We start from the raw sequence: 18,233 nt of genomic DNA, 5'->3' as shown, positions 1-18,233 counted from the left end.
TCTTTGAGCAATAAATCGAGTTGTTCTAAAAATAATGTTTTCTTTGGAATTATATTGATTATAACATTTAACCTCCTACAATTAAATATTATTTAAATATTATTTTATCTTTTATATATAAATAGGAACAAAAAGTATTTTTAGACGTGTATATATATATATTTTTTTTTTTAAATCATTTCTATTTAAAACTACAAGATATTCAGGTATCAAAAAAAGTATTATATATGTATGTATAAATTTAAATAACATTACTCAGTTTAAGAACACAAAGATTTTGTCTTTCGAGGATGTGATTGCAGATAGTATTTGAGTTAAAATGTCATAAAACGTGAACTAGGTTTCACACTATTGCCGGCTATTTATGTATACATCTGTGATTATGTCATGTGCAGGGTCATCCAGTTGGACTGATAGGAGAAGATGGAGGGGCCACAGCAGGAGCACTCAGTGATGGTGTTCAAGGGATTGAATCATCCGAGCACCATAATCCTCCGGAAATGCTCGACGGACTTGATGGTAAGATCTGCACACATATATCCAACTTTACGACCAAAATTTCGTTTAGATTTAACATATTTCCTTTTTACATTTTGTACTAAGCCGTTCTGAGCTGTGATTAACTTGTACATTATGCATGTTGAAATACTCGATTATCTCAGATATTATCATTCGAATGGGATTAAATTTCAAACTTCTAAACAATAATACGACAACGCATTATCCAACATTTATTCGTTGTAAAACATCGCGCTTAATTCGCTTAATTAATAATCAAACTCGTCACTTCGCGCGTATCGAAAGCGTGATCACTCGACATCACGGGAGAATTTCTTTGTCAGTGTGTGGGAAATATGTTACATCTAAGAAATCGAGGGAGATCTGCATGCACGTATTTGCAAGGATTTGACACGAGTCGAGTCGTACGTAGGTGTCGTCCGAAGCGAGCATCCCTCTATTTCCAAATCTGGCAACTGTAGTGAGTGTAACTTTAGAAAATGGAAGACCTTTATATATATGTATATATATGTATATATATGTACATGTATATGTAATATATGTATATATATTTATATAAAACTACATGTGTATATTACATGAACCCTTGGTGTTGTGGTGATGGTATCGTGCATTTGCTACGTCATTGTGGTAGTTTTAATTACGTGTGTTAATACATATACAGAAAGAAATAAAACATAACAAAACTCTCGTTGGTTTGGGACTGGTATCAGCAAATGGACTGTACTCCTATCTCTTTTTTTTTCTTTTTTTTTTTTTAATCCGTGTCCGAGATTGTGGTGGTGTGTGGGTGCGTCTGGCTGAGTTCATCTCGCTGTTCTTACACGTGCACGTGGTGCGTGTGCGTGCGAATGCGTGATGCCACATTAACGAACTCCATTTGCGTGAATGCGTGTAAATGTGTGTCGTGTGTGCGAAATGAGATATGTACATACTTATGTCATATATATTGTATTATATATAAGACATACATATATACAGCATATATACGTAGACTGCGTGCACGTGCAGACGCAGATGTACGCATATATGCAATACTTCCATGGCGGGACTCTCTGTGCATGTCTTTATGTGCTGTTTTTATTTCCTATTCTCTTAAATACCCTTTTGCCGTATCTTGCGTCACCGTGCCTGGCGATCTTGATCTTATATTCTCACGTTTCTCTTGCGCTGTTCGTTTCGATCTACACGAGTGAACGAGAATATTAGCAACAAAATGTGCAGTCGTTGCGCATCTCGTTGCGCAATCCGTCGTTTGCGTTAATAAAGTTGCTGGCCGCGGGCAAAAAAAAATTCGTTACGTAAGACGTTTCCTACGCTACGTTACTTGATACCACGAGATGGATATGAAGGTTAACGCGATTATACAAGAGCGAAGGATCCGAGGATCTGGCTATCCCGAAAACTTATCTTGAAATTAGAGATTAAGATGTTCCAATTAGATTATTAGACTCCAGAATTTGCAAATTCTCTAATTTGAGGATCTCTACGTAGTCAGGGATTGCAAGATCTGAGGATTCAAGTTTCATATACGTAATCTATAAAAAGTATATATAGGTGAATTTATCAGGTAAAATTTCACTTTTCGCGAATTATCTACTATCGTTCGTCCATTAATACGTCACGCTTATTTTTAGTCACACGATTCTTATCCACCGCGCATCGTCAATGCATTAATAATAGTCGCCAACTGCGGCAGCAGCAGCAGCAGGAAGACTCTAGGTATAATTTTTTTCCTTCTAACGATTATACTCGAAGAAGCATACGCGATTAAACCGCTCGTTAAATAGATTCTGTTGCTAACGCTATTCTTCGTTTTTCTTTTGCAACCTCGACTTCATAACGATCTCGTCGTCGTCGTCGTCGTCGTCGTCGTCGTCGTCGTCGTCGTCGTCGTCGTCGTCATTGTCATCATCATCGTCGTCGTTGTCGTCGTCATCATTGCCGCCGCTGTCGTTGATAGTTACTAGATTACGTACTTCTTGATTGCATATTCATATTATATCTAGTTAGCTGAAATGTTGCACGAGCTGCATTATGCAATAGTTGCCAGTGGCCGCGAGATGCGCGCGTTTGATCTCCGACGGAGCAATTTATGTATGGGCGGTGTTTAAGAGCTGAGGACAAAGTCGATAGTCCGTATCGCGATCTCCGCAGACTGAACGTTTACCGTGGAGTTGAATCGGCGAATTTCCTCGCCGGAATTCTCACACTTGAATGTCTATTTTTCATTCGGTTTCCTTTTTCAGTAGGTCAATTTTGGCATCTCTTTTCTCTATTCTTTCTCTCCTGTACTGTATTGTGACAGTATCTTTAGTCTCTTGGAACGCGATGAGATGACAGTAGAATTGCGCTTTTTTTCTTACATGGTATTGACATTTGCTACGAGTAGGTAATTATAGATGAGAAGAAGCACGGGGTGAAGTTCGTAATAGAATTGATCGATTTTCTGTCTTGTTTCGATAAACGCAAAGTAATTTCAATTTTTTAAAAATTATTATGTCCTAGGATCTTTTTATATTTTCTTTATGTCTACGTTATTTCTTCTCCGCAATAAGCAAAATTTTTATATATTATATTTCTAGCGCGCTTATAAAAACAAGAAAGATAATCAAGCAATTCTATTAAGTACAATGTACATTATCCTGTAATACGAGTGTGGTGTTCGTTATGATATCTTCATTGATTTTGAACGTATTTGAGAGAATTTCTTCTTCTCTGTAACTATTTGACGTAGAATGTATCTTATAGGAAGCATAAAGGATGTTCTATTTAACGTTATCATCGAAAATATTTCTTTTCGCAAAATGACAATTTCTTGTATTAGAACAGTAGTAAAATAACATGTTAAATATGAAATACAATATTTTAAATATACTATAAAATAGTGAAAAAGATTGGAAAATTAATAAGATAAATTTTGTGCGAATTAGAATAATAATATTATTTTTAATAAATAATATTTTTCTAAAATATTTGCTTTAATAAAACTTTTTTAAGAAAAATTACATATTTAAATATTTATATAATTTTTGCATTTTACAATGAAAAGGTAAAAGCTGTGATAAAATATTTGCATTTATAAGAGAAATTACATTTATGTTCATGGCAGTTGGTTTTTCTGATAACAAAAAGGGGGGAGAATTTAACATTTATTTTTGACCTTTTTTATTTTATAACTTTACATTCGTATGTGTTTTTACAATTAACGGAAACATATATACGTGTAATTAAAAAAAAATTAATTGAAGTGTTTAGAAGACATTCGACTAGACATTGCGTAAAGAAATAAAATTTAGGATGATAACGGAAATCGATCATCTTTACGTAATTTGGGATGATAATTGTAGACACAATTGGCATCGTTAATTAATTATGATAAATTCATCGAAATCGGACCTTGTATTCCAGGATTACCGCTTTGCAAAAGGACAAAAAAAGAAAAGGATATAAATAAAGACATTCACAATAAGTTAGAGCACTTGCAGATTGGTATGGAGTGCTGTAAGCAGTGCGGCAAGAGTGTAGCCAACATAAAGAAACACATGAAATCACACAACCCCGACAAGCACGTATGTCAAATATGTATGATATCATTGACCAGATCTGACAACTTGAAAAGACACATTAAGTTGAAACACGGGATACGAGGCTCCTTGGTAGCGCCGTTTATGCGCATGGAGCAAAAGCTTTTTGCAGGAAAATCTCAATCGGCTCAACCCAGTTACTCAAAAACTCCACATGGTTACTCTAAAAGTCCACAGGGTTACTCTAAAACTCAACAGGGTTACTCTAAAACTCAACAGAAGTTACTCTAAAACTTAGTAATTATTGGATTGCATAAACACACAGTGCAAGGTATATTAATCGCAGATTGTACGAGGATCTTCGAATCAATTAAATCTGATAGAGAGGAACTCTATTACTGACATTATTGAAATGCTATAACTTAAGATATTAGAGTATCTTATATTATTGTGTAGATATATACAACGGTCCATTTCGCGCCAAAGAGACAGCACCGTGTTATTACAGGACCGTGTCTCTCGACATATTTCACTTTGGATCTTTCCGATATTTCGGATACATGGATCTTCTGATTCATAAATCCTCGTACACTCTACATAATTTAACGTTTACAACTTATTTTCCTATCGTGTCAAGTATAAGCCTAGATTCGCGTACATGCGTTTGCAGAGAGTTGGAAACTCGTGCTCATGTCATTTCATACGTTAATTAGTATTAATCATGACGATCGATATGTCGCACGAAGAACCGTCTTTGTCTAGCTATATACGTGACGATTGCATCGTATGCGCGTGCGTCTCTTTGATTTAGACCACTATTTAAACTTTTTAAATCTATTTATTCTTGTGCGTTTAGTTTCTAACATAAGTATTAATATTTAAATTTAATAGATAAGACGCGAAGGTTTCTGATTCTGATAAGAGAACAGTCGGAACTCACCGTTTTTTTCATGATTTTATTAGGTCTTGGGTATGTTGTATAGCATCATACAATATTAGACCTATATTTTATCCGATTATCTCAAGGTTGAAATAACCTCTCGAAAATAACAGATCTTTTCATTATCAGCAAATATCTTCAAATAAAGTTTTGTGCTGTGAGGGTTGTCGGTAACTCATATTCAACTTTTCGTTTAGGCCACTTGATATAATAATTATAATGTATGATGCAATTGATAAATCAAGTTTTCTTCTTGATAATAATAATTTTTATAATTTTTTAACTATTATGAGATACATGTTATTTAATAGATGCAAACAAAAATACTGTGAGTTATTGACTCACATGACGTGATAATCGTGATAAAGTTACTTACAATTAATCTAACGTATTAATAACGATGTATTCACATTTTGAAAATATTAAAAATGAAAAATTCATTATTTTTTTGGAAAAAAATTTCATTTTAAATGACCTGATAAATTGCCTTAAGATAAAAACTTAAAAAATATGTCTAATATTTTTTATGCCTTACGCATCCAAAATCGGTGATGAATATTTCTGATGGTTCTCTTGTGAGACAAGCAGATTCTTTTAATTATAGCGGAATGTCCGTAGAATCAGTATAGCTGAAGATCTCAGTGAAAGTAATGTTAAGTACAAAACTTCTTTCTTCTACCTCCCGCTGATTGTCCGAATGCCATATCGTTCTGAAATACGGAAGATGAATAACGTTCCTTTAGGATTACGGATCATCCTTCGATCTTGTAATCGTCTTTTTTTCGTCACTTCCGTATCACGCCTGAATCCGTGCACCGCTACGGTTCATTCTGAAGATCTCACATTCTAAGGTTTTCCTTGATTTCTGCATCTCCAGATGTTAGGGCTCAGAATTCCTGGATTTTCGGACTCCAGCATCTTCGACTATCGTTTGTAGGCGTGCAGCAAGAGTATATAGATATTTATAATCAGTTCTTGTTTTAAGACTATCTTAAGTAATATCTTAATAAGTTGCTAATACGGCTCTGTGACTGGCTTAAGATTATACTTAAGATCGTTTTAAATATGAGAATTGATTATGACCATATGATATATGATCTAAACGAAATTAAGTATCTCTTATATGCACGCGTCGCGAATGGTTTTGCATAGTTTTGCGTATCCTGGGATCTTTGTTCATATATGTGTGTAACGCGAGAACATATTTAGCGTTGCGTATAAAATATAAAAACTTATTAGAATGGCGTGCAAAAATAATGATAAATGATAAAACAATTTTTTTTTATCTCGAGCAGCGCGATCAATCCGCGTAATAGGAAGGTGATGCAAAACATTCTTCGACGCGTGTACGTAAAAATATATACAGATTTATATATTTATACGTATATTTTATATTTATATGACGTAGGTTGTGAATCACGTCGAAGACTGATTTCTGTATGAGTCGTTGTGGCTCAAAAATAGTCAGATGAAACTAGTCCCCCAGGCCCATAGGCTGTTAACGAGAAAAACAAAGAACAGACTCTATATGGGGTTCACTTGTGGTGCCTTTCGCTTAAGTACAAGGATAAATCGCTTGTCACGAGATAAATAACTAAATTATGATAACATAGAATTATAATAAGCAATGAGATATCTCCCTTAGGCAGTGCATATGGTCACGTTCATAGCCCTTCTACGTCGTTATTACCACACGTGTCCTTTTTCCTTCGTCTACGTCGTTCTTGTCATGATACCGGATAGAAATGGCGTTGAGCCAGTTTTTTCAACTATGTTCTTTCTCTATTTGCAGATGCAACACTTTTAGCTCTTCGAGCCATTGAATTCGCGCCAATAGCGGGCGTAGATCAAGAAAGTATATTCAAGTTTTTTCGTAAAGCCGTATGTTGTAAATGCAAAATATGCTCACGAAATACTGTCTCAAATAATCGTCTTTTGTTTTATCAAAACTTAATTATATATAGTTGTTATCTCGCGAAAGTCTTTAGTCTACTTAAAACCAGTGGAAAGAACATCGCGTAGGATTAACCGAAGTTTCCTCCACGTAGCTCTACGAAATTAAGTCTAACAAGGTCGTCATACTTGCGACATTTCACAGTTTATTGAAATTCTCTGTCCTCGTCGTCAGCTTCCTAAGGGAATTCCTCGGCGTTCTCACGATTTTTCGAAACATTCTCGCGTGACCGGCGCGACGAACTTTTGCTATCTGTTCATTCGCACAAAGCGACACCGCGGTTTCATACGAGAACGCGCATTTTATCCCCGTTTCTACATTTACACACGTTACACAACAAACAAATGTCGTCTCGTTTCATCTCTCGTTTAGCAGATGCATTCTGGCAGCTTCATGGTTTACGGAACTGGCAAAAAATGAAAGCGCAAAACTTCTGGAAACATGAAATTCATTTTGCTTGTCTTATAACCACTTACTTTGATTGTGAACAACACTCATACGATACGGTTTGCCGAGATATTCATTTATTAGCCTTCCCATTTTTATTTCTCTTCCGTTGGAAGCATCCTTTTTCATTCGTCGCCTTCAAGTCTGCGGTAGCTCGGAGTTTTTGAAATTTGCTTTCTTAACTTCTCTTATCATTAGACACTTTTTATGATACTTTATAATATGATATTACGTTCTAATATTAAGTTCAAATTGAAAACTTGAATTGCTGGAGATTTTTAGATCTCTCAATTCTTAAATTCTAATCTAAATCGACTTCGCCTTCTCAGGCGGAGTCTTAAATTCTTATTTTTCTCGTAAAGTAAGCGGTAAAACCTTTTCGCGAGTTAAAGCTGCACTAGTAGGTCCACATCGATCACACCGAGTGGTAGTAAAAATTGCAAGAGTTCGGAATCGCTCTGTCAATGACATATCGACTATTTTCTGACCTGGCAGCCTGCAGGCTAACGATAAACAACGCCAATTCATAGTATAACATGACGTGGGAAGGATGTCGTTCCTGAGAATCAAACGGACTGGAAACCATAGTAGTGTCTCGTTGCCAAATAATAACGGAAACGATTTATCTGACGTGCACGAATATCGCATATTATTTCATTAAATCAACTTTTGTTTTTTTATACTTATTATATTCTTCTACGTTTGTTTCTAATCATGAAGACGTCATTCCTTTTTCATTCACCGAGAGAGAAACAATCTATGAAATATTAAAAGCTTGCTGTATTTGCTACAGTGATGTGGTACTTTTGCTTCAAGACTCGGTACGTGGAATTCGGTATTCTCACGTGCAGAATCTCCAAATAGCACAGATTCTTCAGTTCACGAGCTCTGTCTTCGTCTCTCTGTAACAAGGAAGACACGTAACCGGGGCGACAATTCGGATCCGGTAATATTAATGTTCTCGAGTTGGTCGTGACGTGCAGCCGTAACGTGCCTGCTGCACTATATCTCGCGCAAGACGTGAGAAACCTTGTCGCGTTTCGGTGAGGAAGTGCCCCGGTATCATAACTTCCCGACCTTTAACGGTGGAAAATTGTCTCTCTGGGCGACATGGTAAAACGATGGATGGATGGATGGATGGCGTTGCTGCATTAGCGAACCGAGCCCTGGCGACAGGACCCAAATGGAAATTAGTATCACGCGAGACTTTCCCTGCCGCACACAGCGCGGTCAAAGGGCTCTCTTTCTCTCTCGCTCTCTCGCTCCACGGTTGAGCGATAAAAAGCTCAACAGCATTTTGCATCCCCCTGCAATAGCTCGGTCCATCGATCCATCGTTGCATCTAATTATACAGCCCGCCCTTCATTACCCTAATTACTCTCGCAGTATGCCTTTCGTTCTCGATTTTATTGATCCGTTCCGTGTTCTTTCTGGCTTTTTAGATCGGATATTTGTATTTATATTCATAGATTTCTACAAACAATATTTGCTTTGTTTAGCTCTTGCACAAATCCTCTAGAACTTTGTATGAAAAAAGTGTTGGTGTAATTACCGTATAATTTGATGATCGACTAGAAACACTTATCTTATCTGAACTTTTATCGCATTTGCTATTTTTATCGCTTAAAGGCGCATCACGCTCTAGCATTAATGATCTTCATAATCGTGGAACGCTGTTTTATTTTCACGAAGCTTTTAAGTACCTACGTACTTATAATTCATATCGCTCAGGGGATTGCTTTTAATTAAAATGTCACAGGTTATTAATTCTTTGATATTTTCTCAAATCCTCACTTCTTTACATTACAAATCTTTAAATCGGCTGTTCTACTTAAGTCGTACTTGTGAAATTTTCACACTTGATTTTGTTTCCGACTTGTTTAGTTTCCACGTTAAGTTCCATTTAACTCTCGTTCTTTTTCTTTCTCGCTCGTTTTCTCTATTGCAGCTCAATTCCATTGTCGCCTCTAAAATCACTATCGCGGAGAACTCCTCTATCGATGATACTTGTACTGTTCACCGATACCTATTCTCGATTCTCGATATCGATCGTCGAGTAAAGCGATTCCACCAACGAAACGACGTATTATAGATATTTATCTTTCTACTCTCGAGACGCGTCGTTGTTTAATATTCTCGTACAGAGGCGGAAGAGCGAGCGCGACATTCGTTGCGGAGCGACGGAGATCCTTTTCCGACAATAAGCTCCTTACTGGCATATCTCCTCACCCTTATTACACGATGCGCTCGTCTCACGACGGTTGGACGGATGTGACGGTGGTTTGAAGATGAAGGTACAGGATGGTGTCCTCAATAAGAGGATCAGCGGGCGGAGGTGCGCCTGAAGTAGTACCCCGTTCGCAAAGAGTTTCGTTTCTCGAGCACACGACAAGAGGCTTTTCGTCTTTTGCGCTTGTGCTCGCTTACTTCAAACCTTGGTGGTTGGCTTAACCAATGGAGGAGAAACCGGAGCCGCCGTTGGCTTCCGTCGATACGTCCTTGAGAGAGCTTGCTCCAAAGAGTAGAAACTTGTCTAGCGCGAATCTCGCAAAACTCTGCTGATCGCACCAGGCCATTAATCACCTAGGTAACCGTGGAGTTTTAGTGTGAAAGAAACGTTTTTCTATAGTTTTATCTACATAAAACAGCTTTTAGAACTTTATTTTGTCCATATATTTACATTGCTAATTTTAGTTTTTTTTTCATTTGCATTATAACTGTTACATCATAAAATTTACATCATAATTATTCAAACATATGTAAATTTGGAATTATTTTCAATTATTTTCTGTTTATAGCTAGAATTTTTGAATCATAAAGTTGTTATATATATCACTCTTATATACATATAAATATATTCCTATTTATTAGATATGTAAATTCTAATTTGTAGACATGATACATTTTCTTAGAATCATTCTCGTTAATGTCTATTCAAGTAATTTTCATTTGCTATTATTATTAGTACCAAATGTTCAATTGAATACAGAATATGCTCTTCTCTTTGCATATATCGTGATGTCCTCGTTATCGCTGTTTCCGAGCAGTAGTTCAATCAACCATCCTCTCTCTTATGTCTTAAGTGGTTACATGTTCAGACTGTGGCATTGTCTTTGAACAGACTGTACGTACTGCGCAGATCTGTAACAAAGCTACTGTATAGATACTGACAGGAGTACTTGAAATGAAGTTCTAACGTTTCGGTGGTAGCACTCCGGAAATCAATCGCATCGAGAAAGTTTGTAGCGTCGGAATTTCGTTGCTCCTCGAAACTCGACGTAATTTGCAACAAACGATTTCATCGGAACAATTGAATTACCAGTAATTACGTAGATATACAGAGTGTCTTCGAATTTTGCGTGCAAACTTTAACAATATGAAAATTGAAATAAAACAAGATATGACACAAATATAGATTCTAAACTACTGAAATTTTATCCAACAAGAAAATACCTGAAAGTGTCTTCCTTTAATTTTAATGTACTTTTAAGATTATTTTTTGTAAAGGAAAGAGTAATTTTATTTATAAAAGATTAATATTTATAAAACGTAAAAATTAAAAAATTGGCTAAAATTATAATTATTAAATACTCTTAAAATCATTCAACTTCTATTTTAAACATTTTTATCTCTTATATTTTTGACGATATTTGTTTTGAAAGAAAATTTTTTTTCAATGGATATTTTATCTCTTAAAAGTGCAATTGGATGTATAAAAAATATATGTCCCTTATTTTTGTCTATAAATTAATATACTAAGAATTTATCAAAATCAAAGGAGAATACTATCATGTTTTTCTAATTAAGTAAGTTTATGTACAGCCATACATTATAATTGAACTGACGTTAAAAACCTGTTTCTTGAGTAGCGTATAAATTTTTTGTATAACTACACATTACGAGAATTAAGAAGGATTCTTCGTAAGTGTAAAGCTCGTCTTATGTTATAACGTTTCTTTCTTATTTCAGTTTATATAACATACTGTTAAAATTTGTACGAAAAATCTGGAGACACTGTGTATACAGAACGAATCTTGTTTCGGCTATATAGATTTCATAAAAATAATTCATAGGTAATTTAGACATTCTTCTTTGAATTTCAAGATCGATGATTTATAGAGTTCTTCGTTTTATATGAGATTTTGGTTGGTATTCTTGATATCAATTCGATAAAAATATAGTTCGCAAAATTGCAGAAAGCTATCGCAGAATCAGCTTTTTCATTTCACATTTGATCATTTTAGTTTCTTGACTCTGGTTGATTTTGAGTACTACTACCCGAGAGGTTTTAGGAATGATCCCTCGTTCGACGAAAATATATCCGACTGCGGTGTAACGTCCGCAGCGACAAATATTTCCTCGGCAGTCACGTGTAAATTTAGTGCGACACCTGGTTCAACGGAAAATGAGGAAAAAAAAAGTAAAAGAAGAAGGTATGAGTCGTTTCTCGAGTATGATCGTCGAAAGGAAGACGTGAAATCCTGTAGCAATGCCGTACCGTATGGGCCACTGTGTTGAATCCACGTACATAGATCACGCGGCCACACTCCTCGGCATATATGCAGTTTAGTTGAATGTACAGGGAGAGAGAGAGAGAGAAATAGATAGAGGAGAAATGCATACAATGGAGGGTGGGAAATACACTCTGTTCTCTCCTGTTCCCCGTCGTTGCATCCCCCTCGTTCTCCTCTCCTCCCCTCTCGTCCTCCACGGCTGCTGCGTCTCTTCGTCTCTGCCCCTTCTGCGTCCCTCTTCCTTGACGGCTCTTTCTGGCACAGAGCGGTGTGATCGATGCCGGTATATAGGAGAGAATATCAGGTTCCATGCGGCGAAGATTGGGCGTTGTTAACGCGAGCAATTTTTTTTTTTTTTTTAGACTGAACGATCTTAAATACCTTTATCATCACGTGCGTTCCTAAGTACTTACACTTTTAATTCATACATTTAAACAGTCACGTTCTCCTAAATCACGCCGTTTTAACGAGAAATTTCTTCGACGTTGAGTAGAGTTCATGTCGGATAGAATTATTGTCCCACGGAGATGTAAAAAGGGCTTAGCTTTTAATAAATTATATTATCTGCGCCGGAGTATAATAAAATGAGAAGAGATGAAAGTTTCGCCGAGATATGCATTCAGATGCATTATTCAGATTATAAACCAGCGTATACTCCCTTCGCGCGTATATCAACGTTGCGGGCCGAAAAATAGAGACAGCTTACGTGCGCAGCGCCCTGTACAAAGTGTGTTAAGCTCCGAAAGGGCTCGCGCCTGTTTCTCTCCTCCTCTGCATAATAAATCTCTCCGCGAGTAATCCCCTCTGCCGCTCTGTCCTTTCCTCAGTCCCCATTTTCTTCCTGTCTCTTTCCCCCCGTATACCTCCGCCCTCTGGCCTTTCTCTCGCTCCCTCTTTCTCTCCCTGTTACAGTATTAGTCGGTGATGCTGGCAGCTGTACGCTGCGCTGCTCGCCTCCGCCCTTGCATCCCTTCAAGCTGAGGGATGCTTGCGCAGGGGTAACGGACGCCGGTGCTGGCAGCGGCTGCTAGGTCGACCCTAACTTTGTAAAGTTTGTAAGAGGAGATTGTGGAGTATCGTTGGCAAGAATTCGATGACCCTTTTCCTTGCAATCGTACACTATTTAGCTGCAGATGCGCATTAAAGTTAAATGTAAACGCCTGACAATTATTTAAATTTGGTCTTTTTATTAAAATAAAATTGTAATGTGTTGTTAATTTTTTCGATGAATTCTATTATTAGAGGAAAAGAGAAGAGAGAATTAATTGGTCTATTAATGAGAGAAAAAATCCATGGAAACTTTAAACTTTGAATATCTTGGTTTTTAGACAAAAATAAGGGATATGTTATCTTTTTATAAGGCACTTTTGGAGGATGCAACATCTCTGAAAACAATTGGTTTTTTTTTTAAGCAAATGTTGTCGAAACTGTAATAGATAGGAAAAAAAATTTTCAATAAAAGTTAAATGGTTTTGGTTGAAAGGAGAGAGAAACGCACTTTAAATAATAATTTTAAAAAATTTGGTTAAATAAAAATTATATTAAAAAAAATTAAAATTAAACAAATTGTTTAATTATAATTATCGAGGAAAGTGTAAAGCCTAATCGAGTCTTGAAAACAAGATGTTAATGTTTATTATATTGTGTGAATTTATAAGTCTATAAGGTAGGCTCCCACTACATTACCTTACTGATGAGTCCAGTAGTGGAAGCCGGGACGAAACGCCAACTTGTGATATTCTTCGCTATCTTATTTTTCACAGATTTCAAATTATTACTTTAATATTAAATTTTAATATATGCCTTTCAACATATTATTAAGATCTAATAAGATGCTATAGATATAAAAAATTGGTTAAATTGATTCTCAATTTAACTAAGTGATATTACTGTGGTAGTGAATATGTATGCGCCAATGCTGAAACCCTATCAGCGTCGCGGGGGGGACTACATACGCAGTATATAAATTCACACAATATAATAAACATTAACATCTTGTTTTCAAGACTCGATTAGGCTTTACACTTTCCTCGATTTTTAAATCATATGAGTCAATTATTATTATCTTTCATTATAATTATAATTATGAAGTACTCTCTTAAAACGATTTAATTTTTATTTCAAACTTGTTTTCTATCACTTATAGTTTCGACAATATTTGTTTTGGAAAACGATAACCAATTTTCTTTAAAAGAGTATTATCCTTAAAAAGTTCAATTGGTCCATAAATAAATACGTGTATTTGCTTATAAGGGTTCAATCCTTTACACTTGTCCAGAAAATAGCATATTCAAAATTCATCAAAATCAGAAGAAAACACTTCTACATTTTCTTTTAAGTTGTAAAAGCGGTTGTACGCGTTTTGAATCGATATGGAACGAGTGTCGTTAAACGACATTGAGAGTGCATAGTGCATCTGATGCTTGTAAATTTCCGATACGTTTTAAAATGATTGACTCTGGGCATCTCTGGAGAACTATTTCTTTATTCAGAAATCTTTACACTTCAAGAATACATCTCGTTGTGCGGTACAAGAGTTCTCGATAATCTCGTCTCGTTCAGCCGAGGAAAAATTGGCGTCTCATTTACGGATGACTCGTGTTGTACAAACAACATCGGATCCCGTAATTTCCAGCAGATCTAACCGCATCCGCCTCATTCGTCTTTGTCTTGTGCGCTTGCAGAAATACTTCCACTTCCGACTGGCTCCACTTCCGTGCGACGCCCACCGTCGGCCCGCCGGGCATTTAAATACGTTCGTGCCTCGCGATTCCGATATAAATCATCATGCGAATGCGCTGGCAAGAGCGAGCGAGCGGCTGCCAGTGATTGTAAGGGTCGTGTTACGTCCCCGTGATAAGATCAGTTTCGAAGTCTCGGAAATAATCACGCTACGGAATGGATGCTTGCTTGTTACACTAATATACGCGCAGCCGTCTGTCTTCCGATTCATCTCTCACACCCACTTTCCACATTCTGGCTCTGTTCGTAAGATATGCAGAACGCAATTGTGACACGAGATAACAGTTGATCTTTTCTAACTAATTTATGTATTTTTTTCTATTTTTTACTTTTCCTTTTATTTTTTATTCGGGAATTTATTCTTAAACTTTTTAATTATTTGTTCGAATATTGTATTTTAGCATTTATTTGTTTTATGTATATTTCGACTATTTATGATTTGATTTAAACATCTTAATTTCATCGTTTTTTTTTCAATCTTTTGAAAATTCATTTTTAAAAGTTCAATTTTATTCGCTACATATGATTAAAAATTCAAAGAAAGCGTTCGAGTCTCTGTTATCAGTGCTTTTTATGATTCGTGCGCGAAATATCAAACTGCAGCACGAGTTGCTAAAGAGGATCAAAAATCCTCGTAGAAATACGGGCACCTGCTTTTACATACCTTCGGTACATACGTAAACTGCATAAAAAAGAAAATATAGGTACATACATATATTGGTATACCGGAACATGCATCGAAAACTCTCGGGCTATAAAAGTAGTAACGACGGGAAAGCGACTTGATGCTGTGGAAAATCCGGCGCTAATGCGCCGATAAATTTGACGGAATTGGACGCGCGATTTCGATAGCTCCGACTTTCCACAAAGAACCGTTAAAAAGCGCACAAGCTAAAACACGATGTCGTCGTTTACGGTGAAAGCAATTTTGACGACCTTGAAGAGCTATTTTCGGGGCGGCTTATTTAATCATTCATCCGATGAGTGTCTCTTCTTTGTCAAAGTAAAGTCCTGTACGTTTTTCGATTGATGCATCGCGAAACTATCAATCGACACTTCGGGGATGGGCGCCATTTTTGTATATACGCGAATTTAATTTACATAATATGATGCCATTTCGATCTTTCCATAGATTGGTTCTTACAAATCGAAGGTATTTATCTATTAATAAAAGCATAGCGTCGCATGATAATAGTTCGTATCATCAGTCGACGTCATTCGTACGTCGCGTTCGAATCAAGATCGTCACGTCAATCGTTCGAATCATGATTGCGCCATCGAACTTCATTTCCGGACATTAATTTCGCTGTTCGAGAATAGTCTGTGGCTATTTCGCGAGGAGAAATATTGGCATTGTCGGGACATCGATTCTCTTGCTCGATAACTAAAATGTAACCAGTGTCACGCTACCTATAAACGCGCAGCCAGCGACATGTCCATAATAGACCGCTGTTGAGCAGTTTTCGTTGTTTCGATCTTGCGACGTTTGTCACGCGAATGTACCATGGAGTGAGTTTGTCGTTCAAATATTTCTAAAGGATCGTCCTTTATTGTCCGATGGTATTTTACCAAAAACATGATAGAAAAAAGTAATCATGAATTAGGCATCAGGTCTACTAATCCCATTTAAACGTTCGATGCTCGAATTTCCACTCGTGTGACAATTCCGGGCACTCGATCGTCTGATCTGTGGACTTTTGGTCTTTCTAATTATCTTAATCTTCTGTACAAAACGTCTTCGAGAAATCATGACTTATATAGAAATTATTCGAGAATTAAATAGCTTTCAGCAGAATCGTGTTTATTTTTGTACCCATGGGCTTATATCTTTGAACGCTTAAAGCTTCTATTCTGTAACTCGTTATGACGGTAATGACATCATTGCGTTGACGTTATGCAGCTTCTTTGCTATAAGATATCTGCGCAACAACAACGTAACAATATTGTTACTGTTATAATAAATTACAGAATAAGGCCCTAGATCTATAATAGTTTCTTTCTCCTTCGTACCAAATATGGTATACGTATATTGTTAATCACAGTTGGTATTTATCGTCCCAATGATTTACAAAATTGCACAGTTATGCTCGTTTAAATTACTTAATCTCTTCGTTTTTTTTTTTATCACTGTAGCGTTTCGGTACTCTAGAGCTTCAATTCCAAAACCCCGTAGATAAATGTACAACTGGAACTCAGTGAATCAAAGTTAGAGTGCATCTATACATTGTCTATACCTACATAAATTCGCATTGAACGGTAAGAATGTAATGCGAAGAAATAAATTCGCGAAATCGCCTGCGTGTGCCACGAATACGTGAATGATTTCTCGCTGAATCACGTGTTTTTAATGTTCTTTACGTTAAATTCTGCGTTTTTTGCTTCGACAAATTTAAAGAAGAAAGTACTATCAATAACGATGCTGTCAGGGGCCTTGATTGCGTTGACCATCGCGCTTATTCTGAACCTTCCTTTTTTCATCCTTCCTTCCTCTCCTTTATAAAAAAATCGTGTCATAAAAGATGCCTGCCTATGCGCCGATAGATTAATGCAACGTATCGTAAGTATTTAATTAACCTTCGAAGCTAAGTTTGTGTATTTAGAGAATAGGATTTCTACGTGCGCGCGCCAAAGAAAATTTTACCGTTTTTTGCATTATTCAACGCGCGAGCTGAGTTTGTAACAAAATTTCACACTAAACCGAGAGATTAAAAACTAGAGAGAATCAGGAACGAATTAACAACGAATTTATGAATAGAAACACATTCGCGTAAAACATTAACATCTCGACGTCCTTGAATTCTTCGAAGTCGAGCTTGTGAAACCAAGTGGCAGAATTTCAAGAGTCGATATTCTATTCACTCGAATCATTCATATCTGTTATGATCAATGGAAGTTCTCATAGAAGTCTCGGTTTTCTTGTTGAAGCTTCACTTCTCAAGATAGAAGTCTCGGTTTTCTTGTTGAAGCTTCACTTCTCAAGATAGAAGTCTCGGTTTTCTTGTTGAAGCTTCACTTCTCAAGATAGAAGTCTCGGTTTTCTTGTTGAAGCTTCACTTCTCAAGATAGAAGTCTCGGTTTTCTTGTTGAAGCTTCACTTCTCAAGACCAATTTAATAAACGAACGTATCGGGAAAATTTTTTTTGGCGTGCACATCAAATATTAGGATTTAAGCGAGTAAATAGAGGTGACAAGAAGTTACCAGATCAAATATTGTAATATTTTTGTACCACAAGATGAGATTTGAAATAATAAACAGTGATTATTTAATCTAACCCACCGCGAATCACAGTCGTGTGTTTTGCGCTTTTTCTTTCGTTTTGGATGGACTCGATATTTTTGCGACTAGGTGTTCGAATATTATTTTTATTTATTTATTTATTTATTTTTTTTATAGGAAGGGCTCACTTTTACCAGAAAACAAAGAGAATGCACGCTTTCGCGGTTCTCGTGAGAGAACGCGAGAATTGTTCTATTTTTTTTTTCCTGTTGTCTGACTACGTAACAAAATGGTTCATGTCATAGTGTTGTGTGTAAAGAGAGTTTTACTTTTTTTCTCGACAAAGGGAACAGATTCTCGTTTACTTGGAGTT

The 18,233-nt window shown here is 36.4% G+C and overlaps 1 protein-coding gene across 2 annotated transcripts in view; it reads left to right on the top strand.

Moving 5' to 3' along the window:
- Window positions 1-18,233, top strand: part of LOC108773392 (zinc finger protein 131) — a 53,644-nt gene that overhangs the window by 10,429 nt on the left and 24,982 nt on the right. For both annotated transcript variants that reach the window (XM_018539186.1, XM_018539177.1), the window contains exon 4: window positions 396-519. In XM_018539186.1, the coding sequence (XP_018394688.1) occupies window positions 396-519 (124 nt within the window). The remainder of the gene's footprint in view (window positions 1-395; window positions 520-18,233) is intronic.

This window comes from Cyphomyrmex costatus, unplaced genomic scaffold (genome assembly GCF_001594065.2).
Source record: "Cyphomyrmex costatus isolate MS0001 unplaced genomic scaffold, Ccosl1.0 scaffold102, whole genome shotgun sequence".
Classification (NCBI taxonomy): domain Eukaryota; kingdom Metazoa; phylum Arthropoda; class Insecta; order Hymenoptera; family Formicidae; genus Cyphomyrmex; species Cyphomyrmex costatus.
The sequence above is the reverse complement of the archived record's forward strand: the minus strand, read 5'-3'. Positions and strand labels throughout refer to the sequence as shown.